Raw genomic sequence first — 26,666 nt, forward strand, 5'->3', positions numbered from 1 at the left:
CCAGAGTGGGGCCTAACTCACTCACTGTGGAATGGGTTTCCACAGGCAACAATCAGCAAATGGATGAAGCAGCCTGAGACCACATTTGTCAGAGCATGACAACAGTTGCTAATACCTAAAGGGAGTGACTTTCAGGGATGTCTGATGATAGGCCACATTCCCCATGACCTGAAAGCTTCATGTGTTACAAGATGTGTCAGAAACAACACTGAGGAACTTGACAAGGTACTTGAAAGGCAATAGGACGTAAGCAGCCTCCTATGCAAGAAGGGTCTTTTGCTTTGTGTTTTTGCTTATAGAAATGTTGGATAAAGATGAGAACTATTTACTGAGTTAGTGCCTGGCGTGCTCTGGTCCATGGGGGTCATGAAGAGTCGGACACAACTGAACAACAATTTCCCGAGTTAACATCCAGTTAGGATGAGAAACAGAGCAACAAATGTTAGAAAGTTACAATATTAAAAAAATTGGAAGGTTCAGAATCACACTAGTCAACAGTGTTCACACAAGTAAAGAACAACAAACATGGGAAATGTACTCTTCCATATTGAATGGTATGCCTGTACCTAATCATACCGAATCATTTCTACATGTTGCTGATGCACCTTGCTGTGGAATGTGTGTTTTCCCAAGCAACACGATTGGGGCCAATTCCATGGGCCTTTCACTTCTCAATCACCACCATGCCTGATGGGACTGTAATAATTGTCTGGGTCTTTCTCATCTGGCCACTAGCCCTTTCTCATGTGATTATAGTATTCATACACAAGCTGTAGTTGTACTGGATAACAATGCAGCGGAGCAACATCTATGCAATTGTGCACATGTGAAGGAGGCCTGGGGAGAAACGAAAACATGGTTTGCTAAAAGGAAAGGAGCATATGGGTCAGTGTCATCGGGTGGGTGTGTTTAAACAGGAATCCAAATTCATTTGGAAAAGCTTCTGGCCCAGCTGAGATAGACAGACTAATCTTATGCATATCTATTAAGAATTACCGAAGTCACATAACATTTACATCTGTAGTTTCCTCCAAGGAGTTCAAGGTGGCACACATAGTTCTCCTTCTCATTTTATCATCCCAACAACCCTGTGAAGTAGGTTACGCTGAGAGTGAATAACTGGCCCAAGATCACCCAACGGGCTTCATGGCAGAGTGGAGATTGGAACCCTGGTCTCTCAGGTCCTAGTCCAGGACTGTAACCACCATAGCACACTGACTCTCACATTGCTGCCACACACTAGTAGAGGTTGGGAAGGTATGCATTTCATACCTTCCCTTTTAAGGTCTTTGGATCTCCCCATGGAGCTCCATTTTATAATCTGAAAATGATTGCTGTGTTTAAAATAATGTGTAGTTTTGGACCAACAGAGAAGGAAACAGTTTCACATAATTCTAGAGCAATGAAATTGTAATATACAGAAATCTGCTGCAGGTCTACAGAAAGTATTTCCCCCCCTTGCTTCACGCATAGTGGTGTGAGAGCCCCTTTTCTGTGATGCAATCCCAGGGCCTGTTTAACTCCATGTGGATGATGTAACCCCATGGTCAGGGCCCTCCCCTCCAGCCTAGGTACCAGTCAGGTGGGAAAGACTCATATGATGTGATAGGCTCTCCCCATGTGCATAATCAGACACATGGAACTGCTTCATGGGGAAGCAGGCCCTATGCCACTGCTGCTGTGTGTGAAGATCTTGAAGTGGACAGGTGACCTTTGGAACTCATTGCTGATAGGTTTGATAATTCCCAAATGACTAAAATGCATGCAAATCAGAAATGCAGTGCCTAATACTGTGAAGATGGAGAGGGAGTTCTTGCACTTTGTGATACTTGAGTGGAAAATGGGATTAGTATTGGTCCTGTTTTCTACACTGTGCTTTAACTCAGATCAACAGAGATTACTGAGCTATGCCCACCATTTTGTTAACCATTAGTATTGAGACATCTAGATTAGGGTTGCCATATTTCAAAAAGTGAAAATCCAGTCAGAAAGGTGGTCGAGCTTTTCTTGCCCATGTCTGGCAACCCAAAGATGCACATTCTGGTTCTACTTTTCTCTTGCTGGATTTCCACTGAGCATGTTTCTCCCTGCATGCCAATCTCTCTTTCTATGACTCTGAGCTAATACTTCGCATGGGGATTCTGCGTTTTAATTTAGACAACATTTGCATAACTGTTTTGAATTCCTAGATGCAAGGTCACACATGTTTTCACCGAGAGTCTTTTGTGTAGGGGGAAAAAAGCCCACAATTTCGCTTCTCGGTAATTTGTGAAAACATTAATTACTGAATATAGCTTATTACCAGACAAGTGCTGTCCTGGCTGGATCTCATGGAGAAGAGATGGGTAAAAGGTGGAGCTTTGAGTGGGAAGGAAGTTTTAAAAAGAAAATTCAATGAGACAGCAGGGAGGGAGGAAGAGTTACTGCATTTGTAGGATTGGTGCCTGAGTCTCTGGGCCACAGATGGTTCATGGTTTTTGCTGAACAAAGGGAATCTGATTTTGATAGATTATGATAATTCTCTTTATTGGGTTGTATCCAACTAAGTTCTACTTAGTATTCTTGGGTACAAACTATTGCTGTTGTTTATTTATTTTGTGTTGTTGCAGCAAAATAATCCTGTGGTGTGTATATGGTGCTATACACGTTTATTTTATTTCTTTGAAAATCATTGACTGATGCCATCGATCTTGTTCTTATGGACAGAGACTTTTAGAATAACCCAGGCCAGAGTAATAGCAGAGTCTTTGTGGTTTGAAGTGTTCAGTGATGATGCATGTGCATGGGAAGTATGAGTCAGTTCTACTATGGATCTACAATTCCATGCGCTTCTGCCCAAACCAAATGAAAACCAAAATGTGATATCCTCATGTCACTATGTGAGAGTGGATGATGTCCTGTCTTGCCCAGTGATGTCCTGCCCTGTGAGGAACCTGATGCTGCAAGTCTTTGTCCTACGCAGCATCACTTACTTTTTCATGAAGATAGGTGCTGCAGTTGCGTTACTGGTACTCTTCCCTGCCCTAGAGCTTTCCACTTACAATTTACAAAGCAATTTCCACATTTTTAGACTCTGCTTCATAGACAGCATCTCTACCCTTTCTTGCCATTACGTAGACAACCCATCCTTCCTGTTCATGGTAATGCAGCATCCCTGTGGGAAAACACACCCATTTGCTTCTGTGGAAAAATAGCATTGGGAAAATATTGATTTAACTGTCTTTGGTGCAATAAAGGTTTTGTTCTTCTTGAATAAAGTTAATAGCACTGTCTCCTGCAGCTCTTCATTTCCTTTTGCACACCCATCTGTTCTGCTTCCGATTGCTTTTCCTCTCCTGTGTGATTCATGTTTCCAGGTTGCTAATCCCTGCTGTGGACCTTGTGCATACTTAGCCCTTTTATCTGGCCTGTCTTTTTTCTTCTGCCTTTGTTTCTCTTGTGGCCAGTTTCTTTGAACAACCCATCTTCGTTCTGCTTGATACTAAAACGATGGAGGTGATTACACCTGCAAACCTTCCACGGAGCCTGTGGGTTTTGGTTTTCTGTGTTGCAACCTACATGAATTTACGCCCTCCAACTGGAGGAAATACGTCACTTCCTCTGTGGGCAGCACCATAACTATCAGAGACTGCGCCTCCCAAGCAAGTCTGAAATGGTCATCTCTAGGGTGGCCAGGCTGGCCAAGGATGAGGGCTTGCTATGCTGCGACAGGCCAGTGTTCTAGGCCAGCATTCTCTCTGCTGACAGTGGCAGATATAAGCACAGCATGATGGTTGACAAGCACAGCATGATGGCAATACCCACCCACTGTCATTAATCCTCAGCATCTGATAGCCAGAGAAGTGATGTCTCTGAACATGGAAGTTGCAATTTGGATATTATGGCTTGCTATAGCCATCAATTGACCTATTCTCCGTGCGCTTATTTTATCTGCTGAAGGCAATAATGTCCTGTGAAAATGAGTTCCACAGGTTAATTATATGTTGTGTGAGAGAGTAATTTCTTCTGTTTGTCTTACATCTGCTGTGGATGGCCTTGGACCTTTTTTATTTTGAGATTGTTGCCCTTTATTTACTCTCTTCACACCAATCATGTTTCTCTAAAACCTACCCCTTGTCCTCTCTCGGTTTTCATTTTTCTCCTAAGCTAAGAAGCCCTGTCTGTTTCATTTTCCATTCTTTTTTATTACTATTTAAAAAAGACCCCTTCCAGTGTTTCTACATCTTTTATTATGAAAAAGAAGGTGAACATTGTCCAGAACTGCATGTGTTGCTCTAAATGAAGATCCTTTTCATAATAATTTCTACCATTATTATTATTATTATTATTAGTAGTAGTAATAGTAAATTTGTATACTGCCCTATACCAGTGGTATACCTGTGCCTGCACTAATGCTGCACAAAAGTGACCCTCTGATGAGATTGCTGGCTGATCATGCTCAGTGCATACTTTGAAGCCACTCTTTGGAATATTTGGATGGATACTCTGTTGGAATTGGTTCCTGCTCATCTTAGGACTTACTGTGTTATCCTAGCATTTTGTTTTGAGCAGCTAGTAATGTGCTCTTACATTCTTACATGTTGAAGTCTTACATGTTAAAGGAGGACCATACCATATGCTTTTTCTAGATATCATATTATAATTTGTAGCACCCCCCCCCAAATGTATGAGAACTGTCCTGCTGAATAAGAACAAAGGGCCATCTAGCCCTGTATTTCTGTTCCCCAACAACAGTAGCTGGGCAGATTCTCACAGGAAGCTAAGAAATATGGCACTGGTGATAGTGGCACTGGCTTCTTCTTCTCATCATACAACTCCCATGATCCCTAGCTAACAGGACCAGTGGTCAGGGATGATGGGAATTGTAGTCCCAAAACATCTGGCGGGCCGAGTTTGCCTATGCCTGCCCTGAATTACCTTTTTACTCTAGCCTTCACTACAGTGGTTAGGGCTGATGGGAGTTGTAGTCCAAAATGTCTGGAGAGCACTTGGTTGACAAAGGCTGCTTTGTTAATTCACACAGTGCATAGCTGAACTATGGTATTCATTTCCACAAGAGACAAAGATGGCCACCAGCTTGGATTAGACAAATTAGTGGAGGATAAGGCTATCAATGGCTTCTAACCCTGATGGATACATTCTGCCTCAGCATGCTTCTCAATACCTGTTGCTGGAAACTGCAAGAGGGGTGCATGCTGTTGTGTTCGGATCTTGCTTCTGGGCTTCCTAAGGGCATCTAGTTGGCCACTGTGAGAACAGACTGATGGACTAGATGGGCCACTAGCCTGATCCAGCAGCAGACTCTTCTTTTTCTTACAGTGTGAGCATTCTGAAGACCATTGCTAATTTGTTTTCGTACCCTGGCCTTCATCTTCTAGTCTTTTTATTCTGCACCACCTCATTTGGTTTGGAGATCTCACCCCATGCATTACTATCATGCCAGATGGTTACGTAATTGTGAAACCTACCAAGCAGAACTTAGTTGACCACCAGTATGGCCTTTGAACTCTACACAAGAGTTTCATCCGTCTATTCTTGTGGCTGTCATTGCATTATAATCCACATAAAGTGCATTGCAATATTCCATTTGTAAGGTTATCAGTGCATGGCTCCCTTTAACTATGGTATCCGTGTCTAGGAATGGCTGCAGCTAATGCTGAAATTGGTAAAAAGGACTCCTAACCACTAAGGCCATTTGAGTCTCCAGTGACAATGATGGATCCAGGAGTACTCCCAAGCTATGTGCCTGTTTCTTCAGAGGGAGTGCAACCCTGTCCACAACAGGTAACTGACATACACATTGCAGGAGGTTGGATGAGATAACCCACAGGGTCCCTTCCAACTCTACAATTCTGTGATCTCAAACAGTAAACGATTCACCCACAGGGCCTCTAACTTAGCAGGATTTAGTTTCATGACCCTGTCACATTCCCCCTCCCCCCAAGTGAATCTTTCCCCCTAGTGTGAAAAATATCCTAGTTGATCTGAACCACTATCAAAAGCTGCACTATGATTGTAATGGGTATCACCTTTCCGGCACTGATGCTTGTGGGAGGACAAATGTATTGCCCTAAGAGGATTGCACCACATACTTTCCCTGAATGTTGCTATATATCTGTAGCATCCTAAGAATGTAAGAGCTGTCTTGCTGGATCAGAATAAAGGGCCATCTGGTCAGGCATTCTGCTCCCAACTTTGACTTGGCACACAAATTCGACTTAGTAGAGACAGCCTTTATCATAACAGTTCCAGAGTTTCCATTTTGTAATGGAAATGTTAATGTCACTATAGGTCCTGTTTGGCTCACCTAATATCCCCCTCCACTCCCATTTTGTATTGTCTGAATTTGCAAATTGGCAATGCAAATGGAACCTGAGACCATTACACCATGCTATTTGTTCTAATCAACTGATAATCTAGGGGCACTAATACACTTTATAGCGTCCATAAAGGAAGATTAGCTTCCCTTCATTTGAAGCAATAACCAATAGAGAAATTTGCTATTGTCTGTTGATGGCCCTGTTATTTATTAATATTTATTTGCTTATATTTATAGCTCCTTCCTAACCAATTTGGAAGTCAGACCACGTAACAGACCAAATAATCTCTTGTCAATGTACACCCATCCACTGACGTCCCTTGCCTTCTGAGCTGTCTGGCTGTTCTTAACCTTTCTGCAGTCCTCTCCAACTACCCTTAGACTTCACTCCCTTAAACCTAATCAGCACTCTTCCAGCTGCTGCTTGTGTCTTGGGGAAAAGGCATGGGAAAGATGAGGGTGTAGGAATTCCCTTGGTTGACGTATGATCAAGCCAATTGAGCTCCTAGTAGGTAGAAAGCTCCAGCTGACAACCTGCGCATGGTTGCACTCAAGCCCATCACCTACCCTTTTGGCCCCATCACTTGATTTAGGTCTCCCCTACTGCAAAAAAGCTAATGCTATTCTAGGCCACATCAACAACAGTATAGCGTCCTGGTGAAAGGAAGAATAGTACCACTCTATACTGCCTTGGTCAGACCACACCTGGGGTACTGTGTCCAGTTCTGGGTGCCACAATTTAAGAAGGATATTGACAATCTGGAATGTGAATGAGATGATCAAGGGCCTGAAATCCAAGCCTTATGAGGAATGGTTGAGGGAGTTGGAAATCAATTCAGTAGGCCTGTTGGCACAAGAAAAGTATTCAGTAGGTCCCTAAGTCTTACCAATGAGGAAGTCTGCCAAATTTTATGGTGTCTGGGATTGGGGGGAGATTTGGAGTTTGAAGTACCCTGATCCCAGTTTCCACAGCCCCAAACTTCCCCACACAAACATAGTGAAGCGGAAGCAGAATAAACAAGTTCCTGCATTGTACAACTTCTCAGGGCCGGAGAAGCAGTCACTGCAGGAGCTGAACAGTTTCCACTTACTACCCCTCTTCTCTGGCTAGGAAGGTACAGCAGAACACTTGCGTCTCTCCCTGAAAGGGGCTTCACAGAACATCCTTCAAGGACAGGTGCTATAGTAGTTCTTTTCCTGAGCCAGGCACTGGAGCAGGAGCAGAGGAGTTGAAATAGAAGCAGTTCTCCCTGGAGCTTCTCCCTGGAGCTGAGCTTGGGAAGGCCCACTGTAGCCCAGGGAGATTGACCACAGCCATCTGCTTGAGATGGTTGCTTGCTAGTTCGAGCAGAATAACTGAACTTGCATTGTCATGATCTCTCTCTCTCCTTTTGTAGGTTCCCTCTCCCCCACTTTACCAATCTCACGTTGCTGGGTATTGCCACTGGGTGCTGCCATTGGCTGCTAGCTTTGGCACTGACCTGTGACAGGGCCTTCTTGGTGGTGGTTCTCCACTTGTGGAACGCTACCCTGGTGAGCTGTGTTGATCTCCCTTAGGAGGAGTTCTCAAACATTCCTGTTAAGCCAGGCATTTGTTGGTTAAAAGATGCTATTCTTGGCAACGTTCAAATTAAATTATTAACTATGCTTTTAAATATTCTAACAGTTTAGATATTCTTAAAAGTTTTCGGATGTTCCTATTGTTTTTAAATGTTTTAAGTATGTTTTTTTTTACTTTTAATTGTGTTGTTTTGTTGCTTTGGTGCTTGCCATGGGCTCTCGTGGCAGTAAGGGCGAGATAGAAATTTAATACATACATACATACATACATACATACATACATACAAAATTAATTTTTTGGTGGGAATTGGCATTTATATAGCTGCATAAACATGGTAATTTACAGAAATGAGTGCAAATCAAGCAAATTTTTATATATTGACCCCTTCTAAATTTGTGAGAGAATGGTGGAAGGCAGAATGAGATTTGAATGGATTTCAATGCATCTGCTCCAGAATGATGCCTTTTAATAGATTCAGATCACTATACAAACTAGTAAGTGACAACAAATTGAGCAATTTGATCTCCGCTTTCTTAAATACCATGGCAACACAGTTGAGTACCAGATTTCAAGGGCCAGGTCAGTTCCCAGAATACAACTGCTTCAACAGAAATAACACAAGCGACAAGATAGAACACCACTGCTTTTTGCCTACAGCTCACATTTGAGGTTGTTGTAATGCATCACAATGGAACTACAAACTGTTGTCAAGAGTGATCTGCTGGGAAGAGCAAAGAAGTCACAAGGAGCTGACCTTTGCTGGCACATAGACAGCTGGATAACCTAAAAAACCCAATCACTGCTCAGAAACATATATTGCCAAATTTATGACAAGAAATTGTAACAGACCGAAATGTTGACTATGGCCTCTGATACTTTGCTTTGTCTCAGTGGTACTGTCCATTGTACCTACATGCCAATGTTAGCAATTCACATTGGATAACTACCCTATCTTTTAAATGTAGTGACTGGGCACAGATCATATACAAAGAGCAAGAACACCAAGAAAGGAGTGGTGTCCACAGAACTGGACACACTATTGCTTATGTGAGTTACAGTTATTTGGAACATCAAATTGTGTGGATCCATGGAACATATGACAACTGAACAGGAGTTCAAATAGAAACTCCTCAGTATTCTAGAATCAGAATAAAAAGTGAAGAATTGTGTCTGTCAGAGATTATTCTGTCTCTACTTTTTACAATTTTCAAAAGAAACATTCCCCACTGAATGGATGCTAATTTAATTATTAAGGAGGCTGCAGTCACAGTCACTATATTCAGATCTTCATTCTAGCAGAATAGCAGCTAATGTGTCTTCCAGATTCTGTGAACTACAACTCCCATTGGCCCAAGTCAGCATGATCAATGGTTAGGAGTGATGTGAGATGGAGTCCAAAATAGCTAGAGGACATCACAATGTCCTTACTCCTAGAATGTGTATGGTGGGCGGGGGCGGGTTAAGTGCATGCTAGCCTCCGTTCCTGACTTACATATGTTTACTATCACTACAAGGGACGCAGGTGGCGCTGTGGGTTAAAGCCTCAGCACCTAGGACTTGCCGATCGAAAGGTCGGCGGTTCGAATCCCTGCGGCGGGGTGCGCTCCCGCTGCTCGGTCCCAGCGCCTGCCAACCTAGCAGTTCGAAAGCACCTCCGGGTGCAAGTAGATAAATAGGGACCGCTTACCAGTGGGAAGGTAAACGGCGTTTCCGTGTGCGGCTCTGGCTCGCCAGATGCAGCTTTGTCACGCTGGCCACGTGACCCGGAAGTGTCTCCGGACAGCGCTGGCCCCTGGCCTCTTGAGTGAGATGGGCGCACAACCCCAGAGTCTGTCAAGACTGGCCCGTACAGGCAGGGGTACCTTTACCTTTACCTTTACCTTACTATCACTACAAATAGGCATGCATGCACCGTTATATGTGCAGAGGGCTTTTCTGCATGACCAAGAACCCTGTGGTTTCAGGTTCCCCCAACACAAAGACAGAGGCTTATTCTTCTTTGTTGTAATCTTCTTCATTCGCATGGTTTGGGGTGGAGCCATGATGTGACTCCTCCCATGCATTCTTTGGAATCTATTGGAATAACCTTCTAGATCAGGAACAATGATCAGCAACGTTCAGTAGTTTAGCAACAACCAAAGGGCCAAAGGTTCCCCATACCCAACCCCAGACTCTAGGAAAAGGGCTGAGTTATGCTAGTATAGACAGATTAGGAGAGAAACACAGCTTTCGCCTCTGCCAAGAGAAACCTTGAATAGAGATAAGTTTTGCCTTCTCTGCTGTTTTTTGAAATTATGTTCCTGATGCCCCTTTGGGCAGACTGTCATCTAAATGCAGGATTGGTCCAGTACTGGTCCTGTAGGCTTTAAGACATTACCTTCCATTATGACTACAATTTAACATATCTGCTTCTAAATGTCTGCCACTTTCTTTCTGCTCTGGCCTTATGCTCATCACTTCCTGTTCCCTTTTTTGTGTGTGTGGTTTGCTCTGCCGCACACATGTTTATTCCGAACAAGTTAGCAACATGCCTAATTATCCTTGCTGTAAGCATCCTGTGTATCATCAGCTCCTTCTGCTGGGGTGATTGTTCATTCATTTCTGTAGAGCAAATACGGCTTTGATGATCAAAATAGGATCTGTGAAGGCAAATTAAGGGGAGGGAGCATAATCAGACTGACACATAAATCCCAGTGAGAAATATGGTGACACGAAGCTATATGATAAAGTGGGCCTGGGACAGTTTTCAGTAGGTCACTGGGATACTGGAGGCAATACATGGCCATTGATAGCCTTCTCCATGAATACGTCAAACACCCTTTTCAAACCATGTTGGTGGCCATCTCTGCATCCTATGGCTTGAATTCCATGGTTTTATCTATGTGTGAAGAAATGTTTCCTTTTGTCTGTCCTGAATAATTGCCTTTGTATTTTCCTCCTAATATACTCTAACGTGTGCCCTCCCTCCCAATGCTAGATATGGGTGGTATTATTGAACTAAACAGTTGGGTGAGCAGAATGACTTCTGCTTGCACAGCAGGACTGCCCTCTTCTCTTCTCCCTGCATACGCCCCGTACCTTTCCTAAATCTGCTCTGGAGGGTTGAAAGAACCCAGAGGACAGATTTAGGGCATGAGCTGGGAGAGGAGGAAAGTTATTCCTCTTGTGCAAGGATATAGCTCTACATAGCTGTCAACCTTCCTTTTTTGCGGGAAATTCCCTTATTCCAGCGCCGTTTCCCGCTGCTATCCTGGATTGTTAGATATCCTGTAGACTATCCCCAGGACAGGTGAGGCTGCTGATCCCTTATTTTCGAGGCTACTGATCCTTTATTTTCAAATCTGAAAGTTGACAGCTATGTAGCTCTACCCTGAATATGACCTCTGGAATCAATGTGATGGTGCTGCCACCAGTGCCCCTTTCCCGATTAGCCCATTTTCTTTTTTGCTTTTGCCTCAATCTTGGTCACTTTATGCTGGGGGTCAAACTAAATATGCCACTGTGAGAACGTAATTAGCACACAGGTGTTAATTACATAAATAGCAGCTGCAGGGGCCTCAAAGCAGCTTCAGGACCATACAGGAGGGTAGAGAACTTGTTCTTTTCCTGCCACATTCTGAACTAAAACCACAAAAATCAGCTTCAGAGAAGCATTTGAAGGGGAAGCCTCCCTAAGGAACATTGCTGGTTGAAATGCAAATGGCAGCTTTGGAAAGCCAATTTTGTCAAGTTTGTGACAGGGAAACAAAAATGTGTGTGTTAACTGCATCCATACAATTAAAGTTGCACCTAGTTTGTCTTTCCCCCCTGACAAATTCCATGTATAATTTTGTTGCTCATTCACCCAGTCTGAAGAGATCTTTTTCTCTTCAGTCCACTTAGGTATATACACCATTCTAAATACTTGATGTCATCTGCAAACTACGCTACCTATCTATGCTGTTTTCTTCAGCTTAAAGAAACATATTTTCAATCTATAAGAGGTTTACAGAAGATACCGAGAAAAGGAGAATTACCCAGATAATCCATCCCAGCTGCTTTTAGCACTGTATAGTTCCAGACTAACATTTGTGAAGTAAACATGGGCCTACAACAACAGCAGAAAAAAAGTCACTTGGAGGAGGGTGACTATCAAGGGAAGAGTTAAGCACATACATTCCCTTTGTGCTACCTCGGCTTCAAAGCACTTTGCAGTGGTGGGAGGACTTCGTGTGGAAGGTTTGCCCAAGAAAGTTACAGCTGCACAAGAGAGACTTGTACTTGTTCTAATATCCTTGCATACCATCGCAAAGTGAAGGGCTGCACTTTTCTGGAATCTGCTGGTTCAGGGTTCTCTCCCCCCCCCCCTTTTCTTGGAGGAGAGTGTCGAAGAAAAGAATGCAGGTGAACCCTGTGTGAATGCTGAGAGATAATGCAAAAGAACCCCCTCATTTCACACACCCTGTCCCTCTCTGTACCTCCCCAGTTTCCAGGCACCCACTGAGGGATCTCTTGCAAAAAAAAAAGAACAACTCTTGAACCATTTTCCTGGGGGAAAGCCCTTCCCTCCAGACCCCTGTGCTTCTTAGCTTTATCCATGCCAGCATTATTGCACTTGCTCACAGCTTCCGCTTACCTGTAATGTGGCCCTGGGGCAGCTGGTAATGGAAAATGTACAGTGCTTTGCTCCCCCCTGGCAGTTTCTCTGTCAGAATTGCCCTCGGGCTTTTCTTTGTGCTGGAACCTGAGCAGGAGCTAGCTATGTCCTAATTGACATTTCCAACTACATTCTTACTCATGCGCTACTCTCTCTCCCTTCCCATGGAATTCAGAAGGCTTGATTCAGTCAAACATGCTCAGAATGTAAACACGGACTCATTTCAATACACTTGAAGCCAGCTAAGAACCCTCAAGAGAAGTATTTGGGGGTCTCTCTCTCTGTACTTTGGGGGGCATATATTGGGCCCTGTATATTTTTCAACATTTTAGCAGTCAGGCAGTTATGCTTAAAGACCTAAACCAAGTTTATTCAATTCCAGCGCTAAGTACCTTGAGATCCTGCCCATGGACAACTTGGCAAGTCGCTAGTCTGATAGAAGACAAATGAAACTGTTTAAGAATATATCCCCACAAAGGTCAAAAACAAATAACTTTTAAGAAATAAATAAATTAATTATTTGCTTTTCTATTCTATCTTGTAGACAACACATGCTATGACTGCAACATAGGTCAAAAACAAATTTCTGATAGGCTGGACAAGAAACCAAAGAACTTTTCTGAGCCCGCAAAAAAGCAATACTGTAATCAGTATTTTATTCTTCATCTTTGCTCTGACTTCTCAGTTAACGTGCAAATATTTTGAGGCCGTGTCTGAGTTGATAGCTACTGTGCACATAAAGAATGTTCATATCTGTAGTCACCAATGCTGTGGTTTTAAAAGGATCTTGGGATAGGCTTAGGACATGTAAGGAGCACAATAGACGCTCCGTGTTCTCTGCAGGCTGCCTCATCCCCTTGCATAGCACGTCTGGCCATAGACACGCCTCCTGTGTGATTAGTGGCAGGTTAGTCCTCCAGTCTATTGTCTGGGATGGAGGGAGGAAGGAAGCTTTGCTGAAAGCAGCCATGTATTAACACATCAGCATCCAAATCAATATCTTCCCTGACAGGACTAATTCCACAGAGACATGCTGCCGCCAGCCATGCTGTAAGGAAAAGCCGTGCCGGTCCGGGGGAAATGCAGATGTGGAGGTGCCTGGGACCATGGCAGTCCTGGGACTAACACAGCTGGGGTGTAGGAATCGCCGCAAAGCTGCATGGTTTGCTAGGGAAAATGCCTTTGTATCAAGCTTGGACAGGTCTGTCTTCAATTTCCTGCTTCAGTATCGCTTGTCTGTGTGCATCCCTCCTGCATCACCCCTTTGGTGCTTTCTCTTTGTCATTGTCTGTACCGTTTTGCCTTTTGCTCTTGCTCATCTTCCTTCCTTCCTTTCTTCTCCTCAAGGTCTTGTAGCACATATTCTTTCCTTCAACCATTTCCCTCCCATCCTTCTCATTGACTTCTCAATTCCAGTCAATCCAGGGTGGCTTTTGCAGGCAGGGGGGAGGAAAGGCGTGGCACCTGTTGCTTATGTTTCTGCTGGAAGGGTGGAACTTCCTTTCAGCTTGTGGTTGCTGCCACGTGTCAGGAATGAAGACCCAACTGCACAGCCCAAACCCATCCACCAAGCTACCTGCTTCCCCAGCCGTTGGGAATTCACCCCTTTCCTCTAATTGCTTGGGATGTTTGCTTGATTTAACGAACCCGTAAACACCACCTCAGAATGTTAATTGCTCCTATTTCCAGTGACACAAATTAAAAACACTACCACCTCAAACAGAGCACAAGCAAAACAAGAGCAGGGAGGATACTTTGTTGAACTTGGCACTCTTCTGTTCAGTGGATGGAGTGAACATTGCCATCAGCAGCAGTAGCTCATGCTCCACCCGTATAAAGCAAAGTTCAGTGTTCAAGCATCCCAAGAAGAACTGGTACCCAAGCATCATTTTTCTGGGCACATCTGGTATAAACTTGTAACATGGGCCCCTTTCCTCTTCCTCTCAGAAGGCTTCGCCTGCCTGATTTATTAAATAGGGTAGATTGTTTGATGTCATTGAGCTTTTTGATTAGCTCCCTTTGTTGGAACTGCTTAACCAAGGCTGTAAACCAGGCATAGGCAAACTCGGCCCTCCAGATGTTTTTGGGACTACAATTCCCATCATCCCTGACCACTGGTCCTGTTAGCTAGGGATGATGGGAGTTGTAGTCCCAAAACATCTGGAGGGCTGAGTTTGCCTATGCCTGCTGTAAACTCTTGGAGGCAGAAATCAAAACTCCATCTCCTACAGATGCAACTGGTTCTTGTACCTTTGGGGGATAAGATCAGGAAAACTGCTATTTTCATCACTTGTGGATGCTCTGACCATAGTAACAACATCTGCCCCGGCATAGAAGAATCCTGCTAAGAGAGCTGCAGGGCGGAGGAGGCAGAAGCCACAGTCTTCTATCCTGGTGCCTTCACACTATTTAGCTAGGTTAAGCGCAACTGTCCTTGGTGCTAAATTGCTTCCACACCTCAGAAAGCGTGAAAGGTTTTTTCCTGCCTCCTGTGCCCATGTTTCGCTATTTTAGTAGATACAGTTGGCAAATCTTTTCCCTCTGCGCTTCATTCTCAGCTATTAGATATCAGTCATCTTTGATTTTTATAACATGATCCCTTTCGTTCTGTCTGACAAAACAGCTATACGGGGGATTCTTTGGATAAGGCTGAAAATTTTTGTAGTTGCTTTAATTAGTATTTGTATCCCTGAGCCACTGCATGTGTGGGTGTATTTGATTATGTGTGTGTACATACTTTTTAAATTAATAAAATAATGAAAATGAGAAAAAGGTGGCTAGTTGCCTCCACTCCCCAAGTTTACAACGTAGGAATCCTAGATTGTCTCTGTTTCTCGAGGGGGATAGACCCACCAACTAGAAAAGGGGATTATCCCTCTGTGAATCCTGCTACTCCATTAGCAGTCAGCCTGAATAATGGGGAAAGGTACATTTTGCATGTGACAATTCCGTTCCCCCGCCCCTAGTCATTCATTTCATAGGGAGCTGCCTTATATTGGATCACAACGCCTTGTTTGTCTTGCCTGGCATTTTGTAGTCCCTGTCCTGAAACTGCCATGGCTGGAGATGCCAGTGGTTGAACATTGGACCCTCTGCATACAAGGCATATTCTCAACCACTGGTCCTGCTTCATTGCTCATCTGAACCTAGGAATCTGCACAGAATTAGAAAGAGACTCACAAAAAGGGCCGAAATTCCTTACGAGCTGCCCTTGTTCCATGGCTGGATGAGCCTCAGGTCCTCTGAGAATTGGTTTTGGATATTGCATCAGAAGCACAAGGTTTGCTTGCTTACAGAAGCCAAGCTTCTCTTGCAATGCCCAAACCGATTCTTCTCCATTTATAAATGTCTTCTCCATTTATTTCATTGGAACTCCAACCCGCCCCCCTGGCCAGGGGACTTTGCTCCCTAAGATTTTTCTCCCCAAATCTTGTTCTTCAGTCTCTCTTACTTCTTTACAGGATTATGAAACCTATCATTTATGATCAGTGCTCTTCCAAGGTGTTTGACACCTCCACATTCTTCATTTACCCCATTTCAAGTCACGTGCCTGTCCCCCCATCACTTTATGCTTCATAAAACCAAACAATTGGATCCATGCACTTGAATGTAGGTCCTCCAGATACAAAGAGTGGTGGATTGTGGCCACACAGAATAAACAAATCACTTCACTTTTTTCACCTGTGAGGCTGGTAAAAGAGCATCTATCTCTGCATTTCTGCTGTATCTTCCTCCTAGAGGGAGGAGATGAAAGTGCTCTTCTCTTCCATGGGAGGAATGATGCCAACCCAGGCTCCTTCATCGTTGGTGTGCTACCTGCTATGGGATCAATGGGGGAAGATGGCTCTGGTAGTCCCTCTGGTAGTCCTTGTTGCTGAAACACATTAATTCTTCCCCCTATCAGCCCCGTATTAACGTGAATTGCCCATCAGAAGCAGAGATGCTCCAGTGTCCTGTACCTTCTTATTGTAATCCAGGAAGACAGGGGAAGAACAGATGGAAAATGATTGCTGCATTTCAGTATACGGAACTGTTGGAGAAACACACACAACAGTAGAGGGTGAGGTAGCGAGAATGATGCCAAAATAATGACTGCATCCTATCCTGAACTGGGAATCTTAGATAGTGAGTCATGGATCTACGTATTTCATGAAAAAGAGGTAGAAATATTATGAAGATTGTAGGTTTGATAACGTGGATCGGAGAATGAGGTTAACAAGCCTGAATACAGTCCTTTGGGCAACTAGTAGAAGTCATTTTGACAAGGGATTCCTTGGAGGAGGTTTGGGGGCATGAAAGAAGAACAGAGTGTTCCCTTCTTCCAATATATGACAGAAAGGACTCTGGAGAATACATGTAATGAGGACTTTCTTTCTTTTTTTGTCCAAAGAAGTTTGATCAATAGTGAATTTTCTCAGGGCTGCCGACATTCTATTTATGAAATCACAGGTCTTGCCATCTTAGTGTTTTTTTCTGTACCTCAAGCTCCTAAAATTTAAAATAGTCTTCAAGTTTTAGAAACTGAAAGCTTATTTTAAAATGCTTCTAAATGAATTAATATTCTTTAACGTCAGCTTGTTATTTTGGAAGCGTGACTTACTTTTAAAGCCATCCTATGCTGTACTAACCGTGCAACATATGCAGACTGCCTACACAATACACTTTCCCCCACATTTCAGGTGAATTGCTGCTCTATGGATGCCTTCAGACTGCCAGTATTCATTTAAATACTGGCAAATTGAGGTTTGTGAAGTTAAAGTGGATTAAAGTGTTCTGACTCTCAGACACAACAAACCCACTTTCAAACACAACACAAAATAGACTTTTTGCTGTAAGGAAAGTTATGGGAAAATGTGGGATGACATTAGATTGGTGGAAAGCCATATAACCTTGACACAAACAAATCAGGGTGTGAATGCTCAATGAACAATGGACATCATACAACCTCTGCAGAAACTTTGTGCAAATGAATCAGAATGAATAAGCAAGTTTCCAGAAGTGACCTGTGTTCATGACAATGCTGAACCAGCTTTTCTTAAATCACTAGTATGTAAGATACTGAGATCAGCAATGTCAGTTCTGTAGAGCTCCAATGGACCAGGAGGGTCACTGGGGAGACTTCTTGGAAAAAATATTTGAGTCTCAGAGAAGCCAACACTCATGGGTCACTAATTACCTTTTCTTAGTCAGCCATCCCATTGCCCTAATAATCTGCAGGCACTCACCAGCTTAATGTCTGTCTCATCAACCCATAGCAGCGTTTTCTTCCTGTTAATGCTAGCAGGGCATAATGAGGCAGGCAGGAAAGTCAGCACCAAGCAGGAAAGTGACACACCAGCAGCATGGATCCAGGCTGCACAGGACCCCCCTGGCCACTTCGCAGCTGGGTATCTGACCTAACACCTTCCTCCATTGCTCCTGGTGAAGGCAAGGCCTCCTTGGCTTTCCTCAGTCACTTGCACTGCAGTGGTAGCGGAGTCCTACCTGCTGCAGCTCACCCAACACCGCTGTCCACATCTGACTCATTGGTTCTTGTTTGTGGATGGGGATGTGCATTTGCATATCTCATTGAAAGTGATCAGTGAAGACAGATGGCGCCAACAAGCATTCTGCTGTGCTTTTGAATGTGCATCAGACTTGTGCCGTAAAGTGATACATGTGCAGAAGCATGCTTACTTGTGAGGGTTTGCTTAGCTGCATTGGTAAGCCTGCTTCTAAGTGGGAACCACACTAAATTGCCTTTGTGGGAACCTGTCCCTGTGTTTAGCTCCTTAGCCTGGAACAGTTTGTGTCATGCTGGACAAACCCCTTGACCATGTTGCATCTGCTTTCCCATGCTGCAGGCAGTGGTGACTGGTGTCCATTGGACCTGGTGGGGCATAAGGCAAGGGACCAATGAGAGGGACAACCATAGCCAATGACAGGCAGAGCCAATTAATTTTAGTTTTGTTCCCATCCTCTTTTCTGCAGAGTTCTACAAGGGCAACACTGAGACTGAGAAGGATGAAACTTATAGGCAGCACCATCCGGTGGTGGAGACTGAAGTCAGATTGTGATGGGTGGGGCAGTGTTCCATTTGCACTAAAGGAGAGATCTCCACTGCCTATAGGGCTGTTGGCTTTTGAACGTCTCTTGCCTTCAGAGCTCTCAGCTTTCAGGCTGCGTATTGCTTCCTGACCACCACCTGGATTGAAGAGCTGCCATATTTTGTGTGGACAACCCCACTCCCCTGCTTGTCCTCCTAAAGAAGAAACAAAACAATATAAAAATCCTTCCAGTAGCACCTTAGAGACCAACTAAGTTTGTTATTGGTATGAGCTTTCATGTGCATGCACACTTCTTCAGATTTCGTGTGCAGCTATACACACAAAAGCTCGTACCAATAACAAACTAAGTTGGTCTCTAAGGTGCTACTGGAAGGAATTTTTTTATTTGGTTTCAACTACGGCAGACCAACATGGCTACCAACCTGTAACTCCTACAAAAGGAGATTGAAAAGCTATTTCGAGTGTGGTTTTCTCCCCCAGTGCATTCAAACAGAGCTTCAGATAGCTGTGCTGTGCTTTTCATCCTGCAGGATTTCCCTGGGGCTGTGAAAGATCTCCAGGCGACGAGCTTGCAAATGGGTTCTTAATGCATTCCAAGATGCCCATTTGAAAGAACAAATGTGTATGTACAGAACATTACCTTTGGGAGCCCCACTGGAAATTTCAGGATGGATGTTGAAAATAGAGAGGCCATCAAATTCATCCAGCCTAGCATTGTTGACTCTTACTGGCAGCTGCTCCCCTGGGTCCTGATCAGAAGAAGGACTTTCCCATTACTTTAAGAACATCAAAACAACAAGAGTGCTGTAGCCCCCTAAAGACTACTATCATGCTATAAGTTACAGATAGGTAGCCGTGTTGGTCTGCCATAGTCAAAACAAAAAAAATTCCTTCCAGTAGCACCTTAAAGACCAACTAAGTCAGTTCTTGGTATGAGCTTTCGTGTGCATGCACACTTCTTCAGATACACTGAAACAGAAGTTTCCAGACCCTTCTGGAAACTTCTGTTTCAGTGTATCTGAAGAAGTGTGCATGCACACGAAAGCTCATACCAAGCACTGACTTAGTTGGTCTTTAAGGTGCTACTGGAAGGAGTTTTTTTTGTTTTATCATGCTATAAGTTTTCATAGACTGGAGCCCACTTCACAAGATGTATGAAGATGCATACTCAGTTGCAAATATATATTTAAATCATATTATATTAGTGATGTGTGTGTGTGTGTGTGTGTGTGTGCGCGTAAGCAGTGAAGTTGGAGGAAAATGAAATGCAAGAAACAGTGCCAATTACAATTCAATTGGAGCTATAATGTGTACAAAACAAGTGTAGTAATAGGTGATAAAACAATCAAGATGGTAATGCTGAGTGAATTAACACTTGTAGCAGGATATGAAACCATTGTCTCTACTCAGATCCAAATGAACAGAACTGAAATTCTTGATTAAATATTATCCAGGAGTTTCACATTGGAACCCATCCCTTGAAATTCCTTTATTCACATTTGGCCTCTTCAAGATCAATAGCAGAGCATCCTTGTAGAATGAAATGTTTTCCCACAGGTTTCTGAACACTACCATTTCCGATGTCATATTTGCGCCCGTATGATTCTTTTCTACGTGGACTAGGCTGCTTGCCCTGTGTAGAATGTGGAAGGGCATTTCTGACAGATGATAGTAATGTATATGATGAAGATGAACAAGTAAATTGACCCTTGATGATGTGGCTGACATTTTTGGTTCCTGCAATTGTGTTGCCTGATTAGGTGTGTTGGGAGGACAGAGTTGGCATCTGGGTCAGCTGCAAGCTGCGGTTCCACAGGTTGTGTGGGCTATTGTTGCTGGTGAGTAGCTATTTCAGATGAGGGATATTTATGTAACCAAAGACTGGCCCACCAACCATGGGCCAGGAGAACAAAGCATGCTTGATTTCACTGCTTAAAGTTCTCCCCATGTGGCTCTATACTGTGAATTACACTACGCATCTGGTAGATTCTAGCTCACGAAAGCTTGTTTGTTATTTGCCACAATACTGGTTGTTGTTGTTTTTTGTACTGCAACACAGAAACTCTAGATACCCTCTGGAAATTGCCTTATATCTACCCCAGCATTGTGTATTCTAATGGGCAGAAGCTCTTTGGGGTCTTAGGCAGAGACTTTTCCACTGTCTACTACATGATCCTTTTCAACAGAGATGCTGAGGATTGACCCTGAGTCTTGAACCTGAGACTCGCTGCATGGCAAAGCATGTGCTGTGCCACCCAGCTATGCCCCACCCTGCCCAGCCCATTTAAATTTTGCCTCTGCTTTCCCAAAAACTCTTTGCTAATTACCTGACCATAGTATCATGGAATTGTAGAGTTGGAAGTAACCACGGGTGTCATCTAGGCCAATTCCCTGCAATTCAGGAATCTTTTGACCAACATGGGGCTCAAACCCGGACCCTGAGATTAAGAGTCTGATGCTTTACCAACTGAGCTATAGAGACCAGCCTGTCATTAGTCTGCTGTACTCAAGGCTGGTGAATTACTAAGAGAAAACAAATATGTACAGTATATAAAAAGAGACATAAAAGATTGCATTTATTCATGTGTAGAAGTTAAAACAGAGCTATCCGTCATTTAATACCTCTTTAGGAAACATTTAAAGCAACTTAGTGCTTATGTTTGCACTGGATAGAGGCTGCCAGTGTGCACTGTAGGTCAGGTCATTTAAAACCACACTTAAAAGAAACCATCTGATAAATGTACCCCTTGTTTTGGAAACAAAAGGATAGTATTTCATGATAAATATGTTGTTTTATTTATTTATCTAAAGTATTTATAGGGCACTCTTCAGCAATGCTCTCAGAGTGGCAGCTTGCAATAAAATAATCAAACCACAATGCAGTACAATGAGTCATAAACATCTCAATAAAACAAGACACAGAGGAGCAATAAATTAAGATAAAACAGTAACAGTAAATCTCATCAAGCACTTAAAAAACCTGGGCAAATAAAAAGGTTTTTACCTGGCACAGAAAAGAAAACAAGGCTAATGCCAGGTACCTCTGTTGGTAGAGGGGATTCCAGAGAATTGGTGCCACAGCAGAGGAGGCGCCTTGTCTTGCTGTCACCACCTCATCTCAGAAGATATGTTGGGAGGGGTTGTTGATTCATGAATGAGCACATGCTTTGTATGCAGAAAGTCTGGGAGGTGGATTTAGGGCAGCACAACTGGTTTCGCCACACTGGGCACCAAGCCTAGGAGGGGCATTGTAGGAAGCTGCCACTATGATGTAGTGAATTGAGCATGTTGTTGTTGTTTAGTCGTTTAGTCGTGTCCGACTCTTTGTGACCCCATGGACCAGAGAACGCCAGGCACCTCTGTCCTCCACTGCCTCCCGCAGTTTGGTCAAAGAATTGAGCATAACAGAAGGCAATATGCAGGAGTTGGGGTGCCAAATTTTGGCCTCACACAGGGTGCCACTGAAATTTGAAAAACCAGTTTGCCCCTGTCAAAGCTGAGATGAACTCCTTTCTAGAACCTTGGAGAGTTGTTGTCATTCAGGAGTGAGCTAGGCAGGACAATGGTCTGACTTGGTATATGACAGCTTCTTGTGTTCCTAAGGTGGCAAGACTTTTTACACCCATAAATGTCCATATGAGAATAGATGCCCCTTCAAAGAACCTGATGCCGAGCCACTTAGGATTTTGTAGGTCAGAACCAATACTTTGAATTGTACCTGGAAATGGATCGCTGAGATGTGTTCCATATATTTGGCCATGCTGCTGCATTTTGCTCTTACTCTTGAACAGCACATTTCAAAATTCTAAATGAGATGTTTAGTTGATGCATATACAGATCCATTCTATCATCTATCTACCTACCTACCTACCTATTTGGTATGACCTGCAAGCCCTGTGACAAGTATATGGCTTTTTCCATGCATGCTTTCTTCAGAGGCATTGTCAAAATCCTGAAGCTCTGGGGATGGGTCCTTTGCAGTGGTTGCCACAGGTCTGTGCTGACCATGGAAGGAAAGTGGCAGTTGAAGCCTGCAGCTCCTAAAAGCTATGGAGAGAGTGCTTTCAAAGTCTCCTTGAATGTTGCAGAGCATGGGCTGAACATATCGGTGTGGTCAGCACAGAACATCATTGTAGAGTGACAGTTGCTATGGGAACGGTGTACCAGTGTTGAGTGACAAGCAGCTCACCCATCGTCCCTAATAAGTATAAAGTGTCTCTCTTAAGAGTTCAAATTATAATAAATATGGGATTGGCTTAGCATGTTGAATATGGAACGGAAGTCACATGCTGGATTTTCATTCTTTAATGCTGCATATTAGTAGTAACATGTTTTTCTACTATTAACTTTGCTTATTACAGCAAGTATCAGGAACGAGGAAAATGAAAACCTCCTGTAATTGCTTTATGTTTGCTATGTGTGTTCTGCAATATGCTTACCCAAACACCCTAACTAACTTTCATAGAATGTATTTGCTCGAGAGATTTCTAATCAAACCTCCCCTCTCTTTTCTTCTCCCCACAAAAGGTTGAAAAAAATGATGACATTGACCAAAAGATTGAACAAGATGGCATCAAACCAGAAGATAAAGCTCATAAGGCAGCCACCAAAATTCAGGCTAGCTTCCGTGGACACATAACAAGGAAAAAGCTCAAGGGGGAGAAGAAGGGAGATTCCCAAACTACTGATGTTGAAGCTGGTGAGAAGAAGGAGGAAGTCCTCGCCAATGGCTTGGCGGATGGCAAAGCTGCTATTACAGAAGCTGCTCCAACTGAGAATGCCCTGCCTGCCGATGGCAGCAAAGGAGGAAGCACTCCAGCAGATGAGAAGCAGGGGGAGGGCACAGCTGACACTGGTTCAGAACAACCTGCCACAAAGGCCACTACTCCCGCTGCCCCGTCGGAGGAAAAGTCCGCTGCTGTTGCCGCTGAAACGGAAAGTGCCACTAAAGCTTCTACCGATAATTCACCATCCTTGAAGGCCGACGAAGCGCAAGTCAAGGAGGAACCTAAACAAGCCGAAGTGCCTGCCACTGTCACTACTGCCGTTACCCCCACTGCTGCAGAGGATGCTATTGCCAAGGCAACAGTGCAACCCCAAACAGACACAGCGGAGAGTAGCCAAACCGAAGAGAAGACAGGTACGCTAACAATAGCAAGGGAGGAAAGCTGTCTTGGAATGGAGATAGAGTGGTGATGTGTGAGCTAGGAATTGGGGATTAACATTAGGATTAAGCCACCAGTGGTCCTTCATGAGAACAGGGCAGGTGTAGCTTTAAAGCAGGCAGCCATCTATCCTAAATGAAAGTTGGCAATTGACTGGCTCTGTGGTACTGCTCCATGATAGAGGAGCCCAATTTACAGTTCTTGGGCTTTGACGTGACCAGCAAGAGATTTATCTCCCTCGCTCTCCCCTCATAAGGAGGTTTCACCCATAAGGAAAACAAACCTATTTTCAAACATTATGAGAGATACATTTTAAGTATTGCAAGAGAGAAGTTTCAAAAACTCTGAGCGCTCAAAAGATTTTGAGCCTTGTCCACCACGATAGGGTTGGGTTGGGTGTCATAACATAAGCCCAGTCACCAGATTATACCATTTATAATAAAGTTGCCATAGCGTCTGGCCATTTCTGCCCATGAGTACTGCATTGCCTGATAAATCCACAACCCAGGGCAGCTGATTTGAGGGGTGATGAGAGAGCAGTAAATGGTCAGCAATTTAATTTATTGCTGTATTTACACATCCAAAAGGTGCGGAAAAGGTGTTCAAGTGCCAGAATAACTTGACCAGCTTTGGGTGCTGTGTGTCTTGACTGGGCAGTGGGGTGGAGTAGTGCAATTTACTGTTCTACCCCAGGCAGCAAACTGCCTTAGGCCAGCACAGCTTGAATTTTTTTTAGTTTATTTCATAAAATGCATACACCGATTGATTGAAAATCAACAACCACCACCCTCAAAGTGGTTTACGAAAGATAAAACAGTAAAATCAGAAAACTTCACAACCATACTTTTAAATCTACAAAAGTTAAAATACTAAAAACAAATTAAAATCACCTCAACTTTCTAAGCATCTGGGTAGGCCTTTTGGAACAAGAATGTTTTTAGCAGGTGCCTAAAAGAGTACAGTGGAGACGACTGCTTGATCTCAAGAGGCACAGAGTTCCAAAGTGCGGGTGCTGCCACACTAAATGATTGAATTCTTACTAATGTGGAATGGGTATTGTGTGGCACTTGTAGTAGTGCCAATTCCACCAACTGAAGCTATTGAGTGGTCACATGCAGGGTAAGACGAGTGGACACAAATGGCAAAATGGCAAAATGATAGTGGTAAGGTCAGCTGGAGGTTTGTGGTGCAAGGGTGGTAAGGGGAAGACAATAGACTTTGGTATGATAACCCAGAAAAGGTGGCTTATAATTGCAAAATCTGAAACCAGCATAGGAATTGTGCAGATGGGCTCTATACTGGAGACTTGTGATTCTCAACAATTATTATTTAGGGGCATGCCACACAGCAATTATGGCTAGTAACCATTAATAGCCTTATTCTCCAAACAGCAATAAGCAAATAGTAAAATGTACAGCGTATCAGGCAGAAAGAGCAGCCAAACTGAAATGTATCCATTCTCCTTGGGTCATGTTTTTGTATGGCTTGATTCCAAATGACTTCAATGGAGATGGGCCAGAGATGATTTTGAATCACAGTTTCTGCCAAATTGATCTGTAAATCTCATGGGAAAGCAATGTCTCCAGTATCATAAAGCTACTAATCTAAAACTTCGAGTGGGATGAACTGAATAAGCAAGGACACATAGGTTATGTGTATAATAAACTTCACAATTCTGGTTGACAAGGGTAAATTATTTTCAGCAGGAACTGAGCTTTTCTTGCTGGGGCCAGGGAGAAGAAAGAGGTGGGGGAAGGGATGGCAAAGAAGGTGCTTAGGGGCATTTTCAGTCAATAGGCATGTTGAAAGAGGCTGCAAAGCTCATTTGCTCCCGTGTAGTCCAATTAATCTCTGTGGAACTGTGCCAGAGCAAATGGACAGTGGAATATGGTCTGTGAAGAGACACTGGGGGCAGATGGTCCATCCTCAACTATGGCAAACCTTGCACGATCCTCCACTGAGTTCTGATTTAAATATTCCATTCTTTCATTTTCTGAATCAACCAATAGGCAGAGAGAGGCTTGTCTTGTAACAATGACAGTGGCGCCATACGCAAGGCAAGCATGGAAGCTTGGTTACGCCATGTATCAGTTTTGATTGTATTATGAAAGCACAGTGCCATGTATGCACTGTGTTACAATAAGGCCAGTGTAACTCACTGTGAGGAGGCCAAGAAACCTTAGGTTGCCCATGGCTTGGCTCTAAAGTTGTCACTGAACTTCTCCCTTCAGTGAAGTTTTTCATCAGAAAGATAGCAAGGGGTGGGAGGAGAGGAACAATGACAAAATAAAAAACTTAGATTCAACAGCCCAGTAAAATGGCAACATTGCTAGGTAGAACTGGTTCACCCAAACTATTCAGCAACTTACGCCCTAAATATCTGAAAGATTGCCTCCATCCCTACAGCCTCTCTTGGGTATTAGACTCAGGAGAGGAGCTCTCTTGGTAGTTCTGCCACCCTCAGAAGTGCAGGAAATGCAGCCCAGGCTTTCTCTGTGGCAGCCCCTACATTGTGGAACACCCTCTCCGCAGATACACATCTTGCATCTTCATTATACAGTTTCAGCCATATGCTGAAGACATACCTCTTTCTCTTTGACTCTGAGAATTCAGGTATTTTTGTGGGACCCATCTCTTCTATATTTGGGTTAAACTATATAGCACTGCTTTTGCTTCAGATTGTTTTACTTGCCTTTATAATTGCATATAAATTGTTTACTTCTTTTGTATTGTTTCAATTGTATTGCTGTAACCTGCCCTGGGACCTTACACTGAAGGGTGGGTTAGAAATCCAATAAACAACAAAACAAATATTTGACAGAAACGGGGGCAAATTTGGATGCTCCTGGGCAGGCAAAACATCTTCAGGTATTTCAAGAGGAATTTCCAAGGTTTAACACTATACTTGAATTCCAGGCTCTTTGAACAGTTCACATGC

General features: G+C 43.5%; 1 protein-coding gene and 1 long non-coding RNA gene across 2 annotated transcripts in view; one reads left to right on the forward strand and one right to left on the reverse strand.

Moving 5' to 3' along the window:
* Positions 1 to 26,666, forward strand: part of GAP43 (growth associated protein 43) — a 53,356-nt gene that overhangs the window by 5,659 nt on the left and 21,031 nt on the right. Inside the window, exon 2 of the mRNA XM_083737416.1 lies at positions 23,091 to 23,703. Within this exon, the coding sequence (XP_083593542.1) occupies positions 23,091 to 23,703 (613 nt within the window). The remainder of the gene's footprint in view (positions 1 to 23,090; positions 23,704 to 26,666) is intronic.
* Positions 9,761 to 12,744, reverse strand: LOC310843885. Its single transcript, XR_014563741.1, has 3 exons — positions 12,496 to 12,744; positions 11,897 to 11,967; positions 9,761 to 10,519 (listed from the first exon to the last, which is right to left on the reverse strand). It is a non-coding gene; the product is annotated as an uncharacterized lncRNA (long non-coding RNA).

This window comes from Podarcis gaigeae (assembly GCF_964106915.1).
Source record: "Podarcis gaigeae genome assembly, chromosome: 4".
Classification (NCBI taxonomy): Eukaryota; Metazoa; Chordata; class Lepidosauria; order Squamata; family Lacertidae; genus Podarcis; species Podarcis gaigeae.